Source organism: Saccoglossus kowalevskii, chromosome 8 (assembly GCF_978046115.1).
Source record: "Saccoglossus kowalevskii chromosome 8, keSacKowa6.1, whole genome shotgun sequence".
NCBI classification, from domain to species: Eukaryota; Metazoa; Hemichordata; class Enteropneusta; family Harrimaniidae; genus Saccoglossus; species Saccoglossus kowalevskii.
The window spans coordinates 34,435,363-34,451,618 of record NC_140648.1 but is presented as its reverse complement, the minus strand read 5'-3'; the positions used below and the strand labels follow the sequence as shown (position 1 = coordinate 34,451,618).

Below are 16,256 nucleotides of genomic sequence, written 5' to 3'. Positions count from 1 at the left end.
AGGTACCTCTGGGTTATGGGCCCAGTACGCTTCCGCTGCGCCACGCTGCTGACATTCTGCAGTATGCAACTTGTATGAATAGTCCAGTTTATCGTAAATGTCATGAAATATAATGCGTAATCTCGGTTCAGTATTTGTAAATTGAAACTAAACGAAACTACTGTCAATGTTGAATCACGACTAAACACGAAGATAATTAAATGTCATATCGAGCACAAACTAGGCGAGAATTTGCTAAGTTACTAAAGGTAAAATAACATTGTCAGAAGTGGGATTCGAACCCACGCCCACATTCGTGGACCAGAAATCTCCCATAAATAACCCTGAAATAAGGGCAAGGTGTCAAATCCTTGAGTCTGGCGCCTTAGACCGCTCGGCCATCCTGACAGTTACTTGCAACTCAAATTTTGCGCCAGTTAATAATTATTGTTATTGCCAACCTACTTACTCGTCATTCATAATTTGTTACGCTTGGCAGATTGCGAATCACGAATGTTCCGGATGAATAAAGCAAACTTTTAAGGCACATAACTCGCAGCAACAGGTTGTTCGAGAATTAACGGTTTAAAACTTCAATTTCATAGCAGCGGCTGGTTTCGATCCAGGGACCTCTGGGTTATGGGCCCAGCACGCTTCCGCTGCGCCACGCTGCTGACATTCTGCAATATGCAACTTGTATGAATAGTCCAGTTTATCGTAAATGTCATGAAATATAATGCGTAATCTCGGTTCAGTATTTGTAAATTGAAACTAAACGAAACTACTGTCAATGTTGAATCACGACTAAACACGAAGATAATTAAATGTCATATCGAGCACAAACTAGGCGAGAATTTGCTAAGTTACTAAAGGTAAAATAACATTGTCAGAAGTGGGATTCGAACCCACGCCCACATTCGTGGACCAGAAATCTCCCATAAATAACCCTGAATTAAGGGCAAGGTGTCAAATCCTTGAGTCTGGCGCCTTAGACCGCTCGGCCATCCTGACAGGTACTTGCAACTCAAATTTTGCGCCAGTTAATAATTATTGTTATTGCCAACCTACTTACTCGTCATTTATAATTTGTTACGCTTGGCAGATTGCGAATCACGGATGTTCCGGATGAATAAAGCAAACTTTTAAGGCACATAACTCGCAGCAACAGGTTGTTTGAGAATTAACGGTTAAAAACTTCAATTTCATAGCAGCGCCTGGTTTCGATCCAGGGACCTCTGGGTTATGGGCCCAGCACGCTTCCGCTGCGCCACGCTGCAGATATTCTGCAGTATGCAACTTGTATGAATAGTCCAGTTTATCGTAAATGTCATGAAATATAATGCGTAATCTCGGTTCAGTATTTGTAAATTGAAACTAAACGAAACTACTGTCAATGTTGAATCACGACTAAACACGAAGATAATTAAATGTCATATCGAGCACAAACTAGGCGAGAATTTGCTAAGTTACTAAAGGTAAAATAACATTGTCAGAAGTTGGATTCGAACCCACGCCCACATTCGTGGACCAGAAATCTCCCATAAATAACCCTGAATTAAGGGCAAGGTGTCAAATCCTTGAGTCTGGTGCCTTAGACCGCTCGGCCATCCTGACAGTTACTTGCAACTCAAATTTGGCGCCAGTTAATAATTATTGTTATTGCCAACCTACTTACTCGTCATTCATAATTTGTTACGCTTGGCAGATTGCGAATCACGAATGTTCCGGATTAATAAAGCAAACTTCTAAGGCACATAACTCGCAGCAATAGGTTTATTGAGAATTAACGGTTAAAAACTTCAATTTCATAGCAGCGCCTGGTTTCGATCCAGGGACCTCTGGGTTATGGGCCCAGCACGCTTCCGCTGCGCCACGCTGCTGACATTCTGCAGTATGCAACTTGTATGAATAGTCCAGTTTATCGTAAATGTCATGAAATATAATGCGTAATCTCAGTTCAGTATTTGTAAATTGAAACTAAACGAAACTACTGTCAATGTTGAATCACGACTAAACACGAAGATAATTAAATGTCATATCGAGCACAAACTAGGCGAGAATTTGCTAAGTTACTAAAGGTTAAATAACATTGTCAGAAGTGGGATTCGAACCCACGCCCACATTCGTGGACCAGAAATCTCCCATCAATAACTCTGAAATAAGGGCAAGGTGTCAAATCCTTGAGTCTGGCGCCTTAGACCGCTCGGCCATCCTGACAGTTACTTGCAACTCAAATTTTGCGCCAGTTAATAATTATTGTTATTGCCAACCTACTTACTCGTCATTCATAATTTGTTACGCTTGGCAGATTGCGAATCACTAATGTTCCGGATGAATAAAGCAAACTTTTAAGGCACATAACTCGCAGCAACAGGTTGTTTGAGAATTAACGGTTAAAAACTTCAATTTCATAGCAGCGCCTGGTTTCGATCCATGGACCTCTGGGTTATGGGCCCAGCACGCTTCCGCTGCGCCACGCTGCTGACATTTTGCAGTATGCAACTTGTATGAATAGTCCAGTTTATCGTAAATGTCATGAAATATAATGCGTAATCTCGGTTCAGTATTTGTAAATTGAAACTAAACGAAACTACTGTCAATGTTGAATCACGACTAAACACGAAGATAATTAAATGTCATATCGAGCACAAACTAGGCGAGAATTTGCTAAGTTACTAAAGGTAAAATAACATTGTCAGAAGTGGGATTCGAACCCACGCCCACATTCGTGGACCAGAAATCTCCCATAAATAACCCTGAAATAAGGGCAAGGTGTCAAATCCTTGAGTCTGGCGCCTTAGACCGCTCGGCCATCCTGACAGTTACTTGCAACTCAAATTTTGCGCCAGTTAATAATTATTGTTATTGCCAACCTACTTACTTGTCATTCATAATTTGTTACGCTTGGCAGATTGCAAATCTCGAATGTTCCGGATTAATAAAGCAAACTTTTAAGGCACATAACTCGCAGCAACAGGTTTATTGAGAATTAACGGTTAAAAACTTCCATTTCATAGCAGCGCCTGGTTTCGATCCAGGTACCTCTGGGTTATGGGCCCAGTACGCTTCCGCTGCGCCACGCTGCTGACATTCTGCAGTATGCAACTTGTATGAATAGTCCAGTTTATCGTAAATGTCATGAAATATAATAATTGAATCCATTCGAAAATGACTTTTCCATTTAGTCATTCCTTTGTGTTATATTTTAACTTTTTTCTTAGATTTGGATACAGTGTCCTGAAAGTAAATTTGGGTTTCTTTCTTCTGTGATCATATCTCAACAGAAAAAGAACACTGGCAATTCTGGTTTGAAATTCAAGCTATGAATACAAAACCGGCAACTGTGGCTTGAAATTCAAGCTAGGAATCTACCACTGGCAACTATGGCTTGAAATTCATGCCAAGAATAAAACGCTTTTGTAAATGTGGCTTGAAATTCAAGCTAGGAGTTTACCACTGGCAACTGTGGCTTGAAAATCAAGTCATGAAATTCAAGCTATGAATACAAAACCGGCAACTGTGGCTTGAAATTCAAGCTAGGAATCTACCACTGGCAACTATGGCTTGAAATTCATGCCAAGAATAAAACGCTTTTGTAAATGTGGCTTAAAATTCAAGCTAGGAGTTTACCACTGGCAACTGTGGCTTGAAAATCAAGTCATGAAATTCAAGCCATGAATACAAAACTGGCAACTATGGCTTGAAATTTATGCCAAGAATAAAACGCTTTTGTAAATGTTCAGGATCAGAACACTGGCTTGAAATTCAAGCTAGGAATCTACCACTGGCCGCGATGGTTTGAAATTCAAGCTTGGAATTTACCACTGGCAACCGTGGCTTGAAATTCAAGCTAGGAATTTATCACTGGAAACTTTGGCTTGAAATTCAAGCTAGGAATTTACCACTGGAAAATGTGGCTTGAACTTCAAGCTAGGAATTTGCCAACTGTGGCTTGAAATTAAAGTTTGGAATTTACCACTGGCAACTGTGACTTTAAATTCAAGCTAGGCAACTGTGGCTTGAAATTCAAGCTAGGAATTTACCACTGGCAACTGTGACTTTAAATTCAAGCTGGGAATTTACTACAGGCAACTGTGGCTTTAAATTCAAGCTAGAATTTACCACTGGCAACTGTGGCTTGAAATTCAAGCTGGGAATTTACCACTGTCAACTGTGGCTTGAAATTCAAGCTTGGAATTAACCACTGGCAACTGTGGCTTGAAATTCAAGCTAGGAATTTACCACTGGCAACTGTGGCTTGAAATTCAAGCTAGGAATTTACCACTGGCAACTGTGGCTTGAAATTCAAGCTAGGAATTTACCACTGGCAACTGTGACTTTAAATTCAAGCTGGGAATTTACTACAGGCAACTGTGGCTTTAAATTCAAGCTAGAATTTACCACTGGCAACTGTGGCTTGAAATTCAAGCTGGGAATTTACCACTGTCAACTGTGGCTTGAAATTCAAGCTTGGAATTAACCACTGGCAACTGTGGCTTGAAATTCAAGCTAGGAATTTACCACTGGCAACTGTGGCTTGAAATTCAAGCTAGGAATTTACCACTGGCAACTGTGGCTTGAAATTCAAGCTAGGAATTTACCACTGGCAACTGTGGCTTGAAATTCAAGCTAGGAATTTACCACTGGCAACTGTGGCTTTAAATTCAAGCTAGAATTTACCACTGGCAACTGTGGCTTGAAATTCAAGCTGGGAATTTACCACTGTCAACTGTGGCTTGAAATTCAAGCTTGGAATTAACCACTGGCAACTGTGGCTTGAAATTCAAGCTAGGAATTTACCACTGGCAACTGTGGCTTGAAATTCAAGCTAGGAATTAACCACTGGCAACTGTGGCTTGAAATTCAAGCTAGGAATTTACCACTGGCAACTGTGGCTTGAAATTCAAGCTAGGAATTCACCACTGGCAACTGTGGCTTGAAATTCAAGTCAAGTTCAGAACACTGACATATGTGGCTTGCAAATCAAGCCATGAATACAACACCAGCAACTGTGGCTTGAAATTCAAGCTAGGAATTTACCACAGGTAACCTGGGCTTGAAATTCAAGCTAGGAATTCACAACTGGCAAATGTGGCCTTAACTTCAAGCTAGGAATTTACCACTGGCAACTGTGGCTTGAAATTCAAGCTAGGAATTTCCCACTGGCAACTGTTGCTTGAAATTCAAGCTTGGAATTTACCACTGGCAACTGTGGCTTGAAATTCAAAGCAGGAATTTACCAAAGGCAACTGTGGCTTGAAATTCAAAGCAGGAATTTACCACTGGCAACTGTGGCTTGAAATTCAAGCTAGGAATTTACCACTGGCAACTGTTGCTTGAAATTCAAGCTTGGAATTTACCACTGGCAACTGTGGCTTGAAATTCAAAGCAGGAATTTACCAAAGGCAACTGTGGCTTGAAATTCAAGCTAGGAATTCACCACTGGCAACTGTTGCTTGAAATTCAAGCTTGAAATTCATCACTGGCAAGAGTGGCTTGAAATTCAAGCTAGGAATTCACAACTGGCAACTGTGGCTTGAAATTCAAGCTAGGAATTCACAACTGGCAACTGTGGCTTGAAATTCAAGCTAGGAATTCACCACAGGCAACTGTGGCTTGAAATTCAAGCTAGGAATTCACCACTGGCAACTGTGGCTTGAAATTCAAGCTAGGAATTCACCACAGGCAACTGTGGCTTGAAATTCAAGCTAGGAATTCACCACAGGCAAGAGTGGCTTGAAATTCATCACTGGCAACTGTGGCTTAAAATTAAGGCTAGGAATTTACCGGTGGCAACTGTGGTTTGAAATTCAAGCTAGGAATTCTCCACTGGAAACTATTACTTGAAGTTCAACAGAACACTGGCTTGTGTGGCCTGAAATTCAAGCCATGAATAAAACACTGGCAACTGTGGCTTGAGATTCAAGCCAGAAATAAAATACTCTGGTAACTGGTAAAATTATATTGATTTGTTGTTTTAATAAAAATATCATAAAGATTTTCAGCAACAATATCATTAAAAACTGTGAGTCCTCACTCCCTACACAATAAACTGTTTGTAAATAGTTTTAACATTTTCGATGAGTCCCTCTTCCACTTTTATTTGATTTCTTTTCAATACTTCAATATTCAAACAACTTTTTAAAATAAACTTTTGGTCAAATGTTTCTACCATTGACTTGATGGGCCAGTGAAGCTTGTTCAACACTTCTTCCAAAAACTCTGCCTTAATACTGTTTCCATCTACAGACTTGACTCTGCCAAACCATGCCTTGTCCGGATACCACACGGCAACCCAGTCATTAGTAGTCTGTGAACAAACAAAAAATCAAATCTGATTAATCAAATCTTAAGGATCAAGGGTGAACATTTTTATTTGTCAACAAGTTTGTATTTTGGTGGACATTGGAGTTATTCATGTCTAGTCTTCAGTTAACAACCCAAACAATGGGTTTTCAACCAGTACAAATGCAGTGGAAAAGCCGATATTATTCAAGATAAAATTTGCTTACCGGCATTTTTGTTCCACTTTGTTGCTGCTCTTTGGTTTCTATAAAGCAGAACAATAAATAATTATTACTATAGTAATCTAAAAAATTACCATTGAGTAGATAATATTGACAATCATGTCATGTGGATCATAAAATGTAATGTCCTTAATTACATGAACGAGCAAAAACCACAAAAGTTAATTGAAAATAAGAGAACATTTTGATGTGATCATGTGCCACTAAGCTGCTATTTTTAGTTTTGAGGCTGAGAGATAAAATATACCATTTATCAAGTGTATTCTGCAGACTGGCCAATAAAAATCCCAGCAAGTCTTCCATCATACTTGCAGATGTGATTGACCTCTTGTATGATTTCATAAAATTTAGGATTGTGTTGGTCTCAGTTTCATCCTCATTGTCATACACTTGGGTGAGATTGTCAAAAATGTCAGGGAAGTCTATCTCAAACTGCTTCATGTCGCTTGGTGACACCATTCGAATTCTTTTTCTTGGCTGGTAGTTTTCTAAAAAGTGATCTATTTTTCCACTTTTTTTCAGAACTAATAACTTCCTTTCAATTTCTTTTTCTTTCATCCACTCTTTTGACTTTGTATGTTTATTTGCAGATAATGCAATATCAGCTAGAAAACACATAAAGAAACATGTCATTGTCAATGACAGTTCTTGTTTGTATTTGGCTGAATTGGAACAAACAAACAAACTTACATTGATGTAACCCTTATGCAATGCGCATACCGTGTTTGAAATGATGAGATTATTATGAAGTGCTTACCTGTGATGTTCTTGCAACTGTCTTCATTTATTTTTCCTTCATTCACAAGCTGTACAGAAAATATGCAGATAAATATGTTGGTATTTTGTTCCTTGAATAGTATCTGATTCAATAATGATTAAGGGTCAAACAAAGAAAGCACATGTGCCTCACATTCGATTTTGTCTTTTTGATTTTGATTCGAATATTTATTCCCTTCATTTAACATTTTAAAAAATAGTTTACAGTAAGTTTGTAACTCATTTATTTAAATTTGGAAATTTATACGGCAGGTGTGTAAGTAGATGGGTGCAATTTAAATGAAAAATGTTCACCTTTGTTTTCTTTGTGGATAGAGAACTACCATGTGAATCCATATCTGTGAATCCATAAAAAAGAAACCTATGAGTTATTCCATTGAAAGTGGTTATAGGGCACTGTTTTGATTGGAAACTAGACTTAGCTAACAGTATTATCAGCAGGAACACAAATTATGGTTATGCAATTAGCTGTTCTTCAGAGTTAAGCAGTCATGAAAGTCCACCGATCATCCATTCTTGAAATGTTTCACACTTAATTCCACAGGAGGAATATTCATGCATACAAAAAAAAAATATTGTGCAGCACTGTAACCCCATAATAGAGGATTATACCATACAAAGCATTAACATTATTAAAAGAGAAACTTGTTACATTGTAATCATTATTCATTTGAAGTTATATTGTCAGCAAAATTATACAAATGAAAAAAAACAATTCCCAATTTAAATTGAATATTTATATGATCTGTTCGTGTAAAAAATCTCTTTTCTAGTACTATGTGCTGGTGTAGTAAACATGGATTACTTGCAAAAATACCATGATTCGCATTGAATATGCACTCAAAATGCTGCGTGACAGAATTGCTTTCAAATGAGAAATCAAACTATTCTAAACAGAACAACAATAAATATTATATCAAAACAAAATTGGTAAAAAAAAAACACCAGTGATGTGAACACCACACTATATTCACCATACACGGAGACTCGCGCACTTATGCTAATATAATGGTGCAATCCTTACCAGGGACCTTTCGTTTTAAACAGGTAGTACTTTCACCACTTTCATTTTTTTCCTTGTCTTTGCCACTGTCAATTAGTTTAGCCTTGAATTGATAAAAACAAATTATTAAATGTAGCCAGCGAAAATAAAATTTATTACAAACATGTTCTGTATCGTATATGATACAAAGCTAGCCAGCAAAGTGTCAATTTAAACATATTTTATCACGAGTAACTACAATTTAAAACTCACCTTTCCGTTCAATTTAATTTGTTCTATTGAGGTGCACATTTTTTTATTTTTCTCTCTTTCATTTTGTAATTCTGTTTCCAGATGTTTTCTTCTGGTCACCTCTTCTTTTAGTTGTTTTTCTAAATTACCCTGTGCATGAACAAAACACGAGTTAAATGGAAACCATGCTATTGTAAAACAGATATTTTCATTTACCATGTAATATTGAAAACGTTGTACTGCAAGTTAAAAGATTAACAAGATTTCATAACATTTGTTTACCTTTACAACACTGCTGTCTTCCAGAATGTTCCATAGATGAACCACTGAAGCAGTCTATTGAAAATATGTTCAATAATTAGGACAGATTACAAAACTAACACAATGCACATGGTATGCTCTACTAAAAGCTCACAAAAATGCATTTATTTATCAAATATGACTTTGATAGAGGTTGTCTTTGGCAAATCTATGTAGTCATGTACATTACCAATAGAACAACTACTAATACTTTGCTAATATACGTAATTTCACTGACCTTTACTTCATTCCCCTTGACAACAAAAAGGCATCCATTTACACATGAAATGCTGTACTCTCCTTCGCTTGTCTTTTTTAGGTCATTCACAACTTGGTTTACATCTTTCTTTTGTTCATGTAACTAAACAAATAAACACAAATTGATAATAATACAATCGCTTCTACAAGTAGGCAATGCAAATTCCAAATAAGAAATAACAGACACAGTAAATGTTGCCAGCCCTTTTCATAGTAGTTTTTGATACGAATAAAAACTTCACAAAGGGCATTTTGTTGTGTTTTTGTCTGACCAGTCATTAAATAATTACAAGATATAAGATATGTAAAACTAATAATAATAAGGTTATCACAAGAATACTGCAAAAATTGCATTTAAAAAGTGCAGGAATACATCAACCTCCAAAACAATTGCTGCACTGGCTTTGTGCATACTTGCATCATTCTCGTAATAACTTCATTACTTAATTAAACATTGGTGATCATTTGAGAAAGTATATACATTTCACAAAAAGCAAAGAAATTGAATGGCTGTTATTCAGGTAAAAATGCATAATTGAAAATGACTCAATCCCAGTCACTTAAGTGTCTTTGACATTACTGTGAAGTTACTGGGATGAAAATCATAAATACTAGTGCACCCAAAAGGAGACAAATCATGGTGAAAATTTGAAACGGTGCCAAATTCCTGTTATAAAAGATCTGCAAAAACAACACTAAAGTCTTTGTTTTCAATTTGAAAACACAATTTATATCTACTAATCCGCCCTGATTGCACCACTTCCTTTTACCCCAAACTTACTTGTTTAGGAGCCTTGTTTTTATTCTTTGTATAACTGTCACTTGTTGTAGTAGTGTGCTACAAAAGAGATAAAAATACTATTGTTCATGCATGTCATTGCTGCTTTATATCCACCATGCTAAAATTCTGTCATGCATCTTTTTTTATATTGTTTAGTACTATTTTCTATATAGTTGATAAACGATTACTTACCTTGAGTTCCCTTATTTTATCATTAAATTCTTTAAAATTCGGTGACTGGCTTGAATTTAGCACTGACAGTACTTGGAATACTTGGTCTTCAGTTTTTATTCCGTGAAGGCCTTTAAACCTATGAACTTTTAAATTGTTCATTTTTTCAAATATGTTTTTCAACATTCTATAGTTTCTTCGTGACAAACTAGCCAACAACGTGTGTGTTCTGAATGAATTCATTTTCTTGAGGGAAAAAACATAAGTATTGTGTAGTTTAACTTTCACAAATTGTATCTTGAAGCTCTAGCTTAAAATTTAATGAATAATATTTACATCCTATAAATATTTTATGCAGGACACATCTTTGTACTGTGAAATAATTAGTCTTTGGTCAAGAATGATTTAATGATTGTTGTGAAGATTACACCATGGCACTTTTTGGTATATTCACTACCAATGATGCCCTGACAAATTTATGCATTACAATTAACAAGAATGTAACATTGAAAGTGTCTGGTCATGTAATCAATATTGAGTTATTCATACAACATCATAGTTTTTGAAATTTCCTTACTGGCTACAACTGATTGTCTGATTAAGTGTTGTCTACAAAAATACAGTATTTAACAAAAATAATTGTAATTGAAACAAAACATAGCATAACTATTACCACAATTAAATAATGAGTGAGTAGCCACAAACCAACTATGTACCCGCTATCTGGAGTGATCTTATTTTAAAACGTAGCAAAAGTAAATATAAAAGACCTGAAACAATGCAATAATATATCAAATATTCAGGCTAATAAACAAGAACGAGAAGAAAAAACCTACACATATTTATTTAATACTATTTTGAGATTCCAAACTAGTCAATACAATATCTAAGTTTGCAGGAGATTAGATAAAAACTGTAAACCACAGTTTGTTTGACATCAGAGCCAATAACAGCTAAGAAATTTGTTTCCTTCATTTTCTTTTACTTTTATATGTAATACTATGGACAAGGTAAAACTGAATGAAAATACTTACAACAGTTTTCCCATCTGCAGCCAACATCAATTTGGTCCTCATATAAAATTCCTCAGTCTTTACTGGATTGTCATCATCTTTAGTTGTTGGTCCAGCAACTTCGTCAATTATGCATCTCATATGCTGGACAATCACAAAATCGTCCATTTGGCAAAAGTTGTTGGTAGCCATATTTCGACGAATTCCCATCGTTTTTGCTTCTTCTGCTGACAGGTCATAGTACAACCTTGCCTGAAAATGGTATACATGATAATGGCAATTTTGAATGTTCATATGGATCTCACTTGTATTAAAATATGTGATACACAGATTATCACAATTTTCAGTACACACTATACTTTACATTAATAAATAATCTTTACATTAATCACTAAACTTTACATTAATCAATAACTAAGCTATGATTGACATGACCACGACCATGTTTACATTAAAATTGCTTTTGATATCTTGCATACATGTTCAAATTACCAATGAAGACAGAAGTTTTTTCTCTGGACACTTGCTATAATATCTATAAATTTTATTAGTCATCCCTGATGTATGCAGTCATATTGAAATTATTTCAACTTACCTCTCTTGTTGCTAATTTTGGATTGCCAGTTTTCTTGAATGTGGACAATTGTGCATGGAAGCTATGGTTGCCATCAATGGCTTCAATTTTATATTTTGAAAGGCTGTTCACTGTGAAGTTTGAAAAACTTACAACAGATTTCGGAATATTTCCGATTAGCTGTTGATATTCGGAAACTAATCCTGGTTGGGCTGTCAGGATCTTTTCAAAAGCCTTAACAGACTTTTCATTTAAAGGGCGAACAAGCCTTTCTTTTTCTGGCTCCACAAAGCTTGAAATTGGAACAGCAAACACTCCTGAATAAATAAGAAATTTGATTTATTGACCACAGCACAAATGGACACACAAAATTATAGATCAATAAAGAAAAGAAATAATACAACATAGTTGCAAAAATCACACTGTAAACAAGTTTCATTTGGGAATGGTAGGAGACTTTTGCTCATTACTCGGTATTATCTCGCTTTAAAATATGATCTTGAAATTTACTTATAAAAATAGAGAATAGAGAACTTGAATATCACTCATTTTAAGTTTTGTTCATACAACTGTTTACAGCCGCTGAACATCATCTGTGTCTGACATTTATTTCACTGAGAACGAAAAGTTTGCAAAGGACACTAAAATAGAACAGTATGAACTTCCACACCACATTTTGTCTTGAGCTAACTTTCTTTTTTGTATAGACTAGCTTTTCATCCCACCAACTTCTTTTGACATTGATACTGCTTGAGGAAGATTTTATATTCTAAGCTGTGGTTACTGTAAAATACTTTATTTTAGCTGGAATTAATTTTCGTAGAAAAGATTTTTTTGGGTGTTTTGTTTTTGCGATAACGTGAAAATTAGGATAATTTTCGCTGGATTTTGGATTTTTTTTTCAATGAATCATTATTTTAGTTAAATAAAGTATTTGACAGTATTTCATTTTTCTGAGTGCAAAAAAACAGAGCAGTTTTTTTTTAAAACGCATATTTAAGTGACAGGTTGAGTTACAAAATCATATTCAAATTCACCGTAAAACTGCTTTTTTGATAAAAATTCTGACTAATTTTCTTCAAGTAATAAGAAAACTGTACACACACAAATACTACAAAAAAAGAATTAATGACTGGTGACTTGACATTGTCTTTAAAAGTATAACACTTACCTAACTTTTTTTCCTCTATTTTTTTTTCAAAATCTTCATAAAATGAATTCTGGAAGCTTTTGTTAGGGGTACTTGTAGTGACCGGAGTATGAATTTCATTATTACTGTCGGTAGTGTGTCTAAAAACAATACTTTCTTCCGTTTCACCATGTGAACCAGTCATAACAGTTTCATTATCATCTGTATCATCAGACACAGTGAACACAGACGTCATGTTACCACTGGTTTCATCACTCCCATCCTAGAAACAACACAAGAAATCGTTTCAATCTAAAACAATTTATGGATTTTTTTTTCAGAGAAGCGAAATTAGTTTATTTGTTTTGGGGTAAAATTCCTGAAGGAAAATTGCGTAAGAAATCTCCAAAAAAAATGTATTATACCAATTGAAAGGGGTAGGTGTAAAATCATTGTCATGGTATTACCCAAAAAATACTCACCGACTCATTGATGCCATACATTCGAAATTCATACCATCTTTCAAGAAATATGATCGGGGTATTGGCTCCCTCAAAAGATTTTGCAAAATCGCTCTTATCAGTAACAAAGTCATTGCAGTTCAAATTGAATCCATCCTCGTTATCAATATTTTGCAGTTGTACCTGTGTGGCATAAAAATATGTACTGGTACTTCAACAAATTGTAATAATAGTCAGTCACTTCATAACTCAAATCTGCTTACTAGCATCTTCCAGAGCAAAAAATAATATGTGCTAAGCATGTTTAGTAAAATTAAAGCATTTGATTAATTACAAGCTTCACACTTGCTTCATCAAGATCAAATAAACAAATCCACTTTTGTAGTCTATTTCTTCATATTCAACTAGTGCATATTTACAAATTGTTCAATCATGTAATTCACTTCTAATGGTTTTTTTAGCATTATTTTTTTACCCATTTTACAAGGTGTATTTATTACAGGGTGGATCATGGGATAAAACTTTGTTTTTATAGTCAGAAAATTAAATATTTCCCCACTATTATATGCTTTGGAATATATACTGTACATGCAAACACTGATGAGTGTATAATGTACAAGCATAGTATTGTAGGGGGTTATGCAGTGCTGCACAGTGTGTACAGTGCTGTGCGTACAGGGACGCGTTCCATTGATAGATATCTCCCACAGCGCATGTGGTGTCGGTATCTATCAACCGATCGCGTCCTTGTACACAGCGCTGTACGCAGGGCTAATACACTGATTGCTGGCTTGAAAATTGCTGACAAAGTTAAATAAAAAAAGTAAACAGTAAATAGATCTAGATCTTTTGAAACGCCACTGCTAATACATTTTCACAGACACAGTTGCATTTTGTGTATCTAAACAGAAAGTGAATTGATAAGCCATGATTACATACATAGACAGGGATCAGAAACATTGAATGAAACAATGAATGAGTGTTAAATCCAAGGAGAGTGATGGGGAGTGTCTACACAAATAAACGCCGAAACGCAATGTCATTCTCGCTACCTGAGCTTATTTCCGAGTCGGCGCTCCCCGAAACGACGCGTCGTATATAGGCCATGGTTACATAAATCAACGACATCCCGGACCTGAACGTGTGTTGATCCCGATGTTTTACACATAATCAACTAGCCATCCATACAGCTTAGAAAAAAAATGCACACGGTGTGTGAATTACAACTAACGAGCGATGAAAGTTACTATGTTCATATATTCCTCGCGGTGCCATCTTATAATTAACTCGTCCAAAAGGAATGGTAATTACAAGTGGGGTAGATGTGTAAATACTAACCCACGCCTCAAAAAGCATTCAAAAAAAACCACACTAACTCCGTGATAATTAGTTTATGAATTGATTTTGCAAACAAAATGTACAAAACACGTCAGTACGATGTACAAGATAATTTTGTAGTAGAACGAGGTTGAGTGCTCGGCACACATGCACGCGCTTACACACGGCTCGCGTGAGCGACGATTGCCAGGACCGGTTTTGGACAGCACTATATTCCATGCAACAATTAGATGTATATTTGATGCACATTTCTACTTCATGAAAATCAGCATAAAGCTGACCGCTAATGCCAAATACTGGTTAATAAAGTTTTTACTAACAAGCAGGTAATGTACCTTACCTCAACACAGTTTTCCTGTATGGCCGATGCCATGATTTTTGAAACGCCCGTACTATGTTTGTTGTATTCTTGCAAAATATCATTGTGGTGACGGCCATCGATATATAGGTCTATATAATTGCGATCACCTCTAGCCAAATACCATTCCCTGACCATACTGTTGGATAGAAAACATGTTAACAGCAAACAATGAACTGACGATTTGAATTTGAAGTAGCAGCGAGCAAGAACTAAATGAACTTCCAAAATAAGTAATGAACTTACCTGTTTACTTTGAGTAATACTATTTCAAAACGAGAAAATAAAACAGCAGCAGCGTGATATGTAGAAAGACGGAACGTAAGATTATGAATTTTAAGCGCACGGTTATAACATGTACTGCGTGAAAGCAACCACCGAATTCTGAATGAAAGGCGAAGCGGTCAATCTTATGTGGGTCGCTTGTTCTAAAAAAAATGACAATCAGCCAATTAGCGTTCCCCATATTTGAGATTATGCAAATAGTAATCCGGCAGATACGAGTAAAATACTAGTAAACTAGGGGGGGTAAAGTTATTTATTTGAAAGATCAGCAGTAAGGTTGCTGAAGTTACATAACAATAGAATTAATAAAAGTGAAAATACAAATCGACAGAATATACTAGATTAAACAAAAAATACAATTTATACACTGGTTTGATGTTGCTGTGGGAAAGTTACATTTAATATATTTGGCTTTTTCAGTTATTATGTCATTTTGTGTTCATTGTCAAAGTAAATTTTGTTTTATCGTTTTTATTTATAAAGTCGGGATGAATTCGAAAGCTTCTTCTCGATCATTACATATTATGTCTGTCCGCTTTTTTTCTGTTCTGTCCATTTGAACTGTGCTAAATAGGCACATACCCAGAATTCGTTGATAGGTGCATAGAAGTGCAGTACGGGTATGTGCCGCCCGACTAGGGTGTCATTTCACGTTATTTTGTTTAGAAGTGGGTGGTCATTTATCAATGTTTTGGTTTAAAAGTGTGTTAGTAGCATCATGGAGGTAAATTACCTCCATGGTAGCATTTATTTACTTTATCACAGGTTCTTATAGTAAAAGCCAAATGCCCGAAAAGGCTGAACAAAATGCATCGCCTGGATGCGCTCACTGGTTGCGAAAGTTGTGAGCTGGGTGTTTTTTTTTCACTGAAAACACTTGTGTTTAGAAGTGGGTATATAAATAGAAAAATGGTTTAGAAGTCAGTATGGTTCACGAGAGGTGGGTTTCACACCCTTACCCACTTAATGTGGAAGTAGCCCCCCCCCCGGGAGTAAACCACGGTTACCAGTGAATAAACTAGCCAAATCTGATAAACACGTATTTAGATATTTATACGCTATAAGTTTTAT

General features: G+C 35.9%; 2 protein-coding genes and 4 non-coding genes across 6 annotated transcripts; all 6 read right to left on the bottom strand.

The window, feature by feature from the left end:
- Positions 1-260: 260 nt before the first annotated feature.
- Positions 261-387, bottom strand: TRNAL-CAA (transfer RNA leucine (anticodon CAA)). The gene is made up of 2 exons: positions 350-387; positions 261-306 (listed from the first exon to the last, which is right to left on the bottom strand). It is a non-coding gene; the product is annotated as a tRNA-Leu (tRNA).
- A 476-nt stretch (positions 388-863) lies between these two features.
- On the bottom strand, positions 864-990 carry TRNAL-CAA (transfer RNA leucine (anticodon CAA)). Its single transcript has 2 exons — positions 953-990; positions 864-909 (listed from the first exon to the last, which is right to left on the bottom strand). It is a non-coding gene; the product is annotated as a tRNA-Leu (tRNA).
- A 1,079-nt stretch (positions 991-2,069) lies between these two features.
- TRNAL-CAA (transfer RNA leucine (anticodon CAA)) lies at positions 2,070-2,196 on the bottom strand. Its single transcript has 2 exons — positions 2,159-2,196; positions 2,070-2,115 (listed from the first exon to the last, which is right to left on the bottom strand). It is a non-coding gene; the product is annotated as a tRNA-Leu (tRNA).
- Positions 2,197-2,672: 476 nt separating this feature from the next.
- On the bottom strand, positions 2,673-2,799 carry TRNAL-CAA (transfer RNA leucine (anticodon CAA)). Its single transcript has 2 exons — positions 2,762-2,799; positions 2,673-2,718 (listed from the first exon to the last, which is right to left on the bottom strand). It is a non-coding gene; the product is annotated as a tRNA-Leu (tRNA).
- A 3,139-nt stretch (positions 2,800-5,938) lies between these two features.
- Positions 5,939-11,236, bottom strand: LOC146739808 (uncharacterized). The gene is made up of 11 exons (XM_085503004.1): positions 11,062-11,236; positions 10,049-10,273; positions 9,857-9,913; positions 9,056-9,178; positions 8,800-8,853; positions 8,539-8,667; positions 8,308-8,389; positions 7,578-7,621; positions 7,264-7,312; positions 6,492-6,529; positions 5,939-6,289 (listed from the first exon to the last, which is right to left on the bottom strand). Exons 1-11 carry the CDS (start codon positions 11,230-11,232, stop codon positions 6,020-6,022), a joined length of 1,242 nt encoding a protein of 413 aa, XP_085359130.1. The 5' UTR covers positions 11,233-11,236; the 3' UTR covers positions 5,939-6,019.
- A 390-nt stretch (positions 11,237-11,626) lies between these two features.
- Positions 11,627-15,106, bottom strand: LOC146739807 (uncharacterized). Its single transcript, XM_085502849.1, has 4 exons — positions 14,883-15,106; positions 13,226-13,387; positions 12,786-13,026; positions 11,627-11,931 (listed from the first exon to the last, which is right to left on the bottom strand). The coding sequence occupies exons 1-4, from the start codon at positions 15,036-15,038 to the stop codon at positions 11,627-11,629; spliced, it is 864 nt and encodes a 287-aa protein (XP_085358975.1). The 5' UTR covers positions 15,039-15,106.
- Positions 15,107-16,256: the final 1,150 nt, after the last annotated feature.

Excerpts from the sequence above, each read along its gene's own strand:
- LOC146739808 (XM_085503004.1), bottom strand. The coding sequence starts at position 11,232 with ATGGCTACCAACAACTTTTGCCAAATGGACGATTTTGTGATTGTCCAG. Across the intron at positions 10,274-11,061 it reads CTGCAGATGGGAAAACTGTT|AAAATGAATTCATTCAGAAC; the intron begins GTAAGTATTTTC and ends TTTTCCCTCAAG. Across the intron at positions 8,854-9,055 it reads TCAAGGGGAATGAAGTAAAG|ACTGCTTCAGTGGTTCATCT; the intron begins GTCAGTGAAATT and ends TATTTTCAATAG.
- LOC146739807 (XM_085502849.1), bottom strand. The coding sequence starts at position 15,038 with ATGGTCAGGGAATGGTATTTGGCTAGAGGTGATCGCAATTATATAGAC. Across the intron at positions 13,388-14,882 it reads TACAGGAAAACTGTGTTGAG|GTACAACTGCAAAATATTGA; the intron begins GTAAGGTACATT and ends TATGCCACACAG. Across the intron at positions 13,027-13,225 it reads TGTATGGCATCAATGAGTCG|GATGGGAGTGATGAAACCAG; the intron begins GTGAGTATTTTT and ends TGTTGTTTCTAG.